At 35.5% G+C, this 2078-nt stretch overlaps 1 protein-coding gene across 3 annotated transcripts in view; it reads left to right on the top strand.

The window, feature by feature from the left end:
• The window catches only part of epha4b (eph receptor A4b), a gene marked incomplete in the record, with an annotated part of 134471 nt that overhangs the window by 85905 nt on the left and 46488 nt on the right, over nt 1-2078 (top strand). For all 3 annotated transcript variants that reach the window (XM_014020753.1, XM_014020745.1, XM_014020741.1), the window contains 1 exon segment: nt 723-831. In XM_014020753.1, coding sequence (XP_013876207.1) covers nt 723-831 — 109 coding nt within the window.

Below are 2078 nucleotides of genomic sequence, written 5' to 3'. Positions count from 1 at the left end.
GAGAGAGAGAGAGAGAGAGAGAGAGAGAGAGAGAGAGAGAGAGAGAACTTTTCATGAAGGGTCCTATTCCATCCACCTTATTCTCTTAATTCAGCTTGTTTTTTTCTATTTTCACTCTTTTTTGYTCTTTAGCCTCCACTTTTTGTCTTTTTATATTGCTAATTTTATATTGCGTTTTCATGCTTTGTCCATGTTTTTTCCAGCATGTCTGCTATCCCACTTTGGCTCCGTTCACACTGCATGCAATAACGCTCAAATCCAATTTTTTGCAAAAAGATATTTTTTCGTYGCATGAACGTTCAAATTATATTTAAAATGCGACCTCCATCAGACTCCAGTGTGAACTCTCCACTGCACTCATGCAACTYGCGCAGAAAATGTTGTGACATCTCATTCAGCTCRCTGTTTACAGAATTAGCCGATGGATGCTAATTGCTAGTATGTTGAATTTGGTTGAGGTTGGTATCAATACTCTAAATACTTGGATCGATCAGCTCACCCCCACCTTACTGATGTAAAACTCAGACAAAATGTGACACAAGCTTTCAAGACTGCAGTGGCATTGAAAAACATCAGATGTGTGTCTGATTTAGTACCACATATGGAAAAGGCCTGTTGTGAACCATAGTCTGCTCTTCATCTTTTCTTTTATCATCTAAAACCATCAATAACTTCAATCCACCTGCTTTAATAAAGTCTTGTTTTGTTTTTTCACAATGCAGACGTCTTGGCCATCGGGGATCCTAACCAGTCCACCATAATGGTTGTGTCCGTAGCTGGGGGAATTGTCCTCCTCATCTTCCTGGTGACCTGCTTTGTTGTCAGTGGAAGGTAAGCTCAATACATGACCAGCGGGACAAAAAAAGGAGTGATTTTTAAACTTGAAGTCTGGTTAAATGTTTTTTTGTTACCCTTTTTAAATCCCACTTTGAGAAATGACATTTCATTTATGGTGAATGTGAACACTCGCTTTATCTTGAGTTCATTTTACACACTGATACTGCAAATTGTATTAAACCCACAGCTGAAATGATTTAATTTAGCAATAATAAGTCTTAAGTTAAGCACTTTCCAAGCAGTGTTGCATCTATTAGATCCTTTTTCAAACTATTAATGAAAAAAAAGGTTATCGTCTGCTGCCAAAGGGGTACRTGGACAATAATATTTCAAGAACTACACTGAGTTAATTTTATCTGTCTGTTAGCAAAATAGCTCATGAACTGCCCGACAAATTTCCTACAACTGATTAACTTTTGGAGCCAAACAAATTCAAATTGGCCACCACCTGACTGAAAACACAAAAATGTCTCTAATTCAGTTAATTTTGTAGATATTGTTCTCAAATGTAATGTGGTAGTAGCTGAGAGTTGTTCACAGCAAACACACCATTATTGCACAAGTCTGAACACACTGTTTCTAAAGTTTAACTAAAGCAGCTATTATTTCTCAATTTAGAGTTGTTTTCAGTGAAAATGAACTTGTGGTCAGCTTTTAAAGAGTTAGACTCTTTCAGAAACAACAAGACTTGAGGAAACTGGCTTGAATGAAACTATGTTTTTTATTATATGTGTGACAAAAACAAACAGTGACCAAACTTAAAATTCATATTTTAGGTCTGAGCAGTTCAAATAAATTCTATTTTATAAATTTTACACTACTGTTTGYCTGGGATTATGTGACAATTTTGGTACAAATACTGTATTATTGATACTCCAGCAGGAAGTGCCTAAAACTGTGCTAGAAGTGCTACAGCTAGTTAGCAGCTGTTATTTGAGCAAGTGGCATTAATAAGCAATAATAATAATAATAATAATAATAATAATAATAAGCAACAATTGGTCTACCAATAAGGGACTGTAGTGCATTTAGTCTTCACTCGTGGTCCTCACTTTATCTTTGATATATTAAACATGAAATACAAGTAACTATACACAAAGTACTACAAATACTTGATGAATTTATCGAATAACCCATGAGCCTTTGTTGCCTCAGTGTACTTGCATTCTTCTCCAAGTGTACAAGAAGAAAGCAAAACAAAAAACAAAAAATTTATAATTTTCAAGTGCACTGGCTGCTAG

The sequence above is a fragment of the Austrofundulus limnaeus genome, unplaced genomic scaffold, assembly GCF_001266775.1.
Source record: "Austrofundulus limnaeus strain Quisiro unplaced genomic scaffold, Austrofundulus_limnaeus-1.0 Scaffold3, whole genome shotgun sequence".
Classification (NCBI taxonomy): Eukaryota; Metazoa; Chordata; class Actinopteri; order Cyprinodontiformes; family Rivulidae; genus Austrofundulus; species Austrofundulus limnaeus.
Note: the sequence above shows the minus strand (reverse complement) of the source record. Positions and strands in the feature narration are given on the sequence as shown.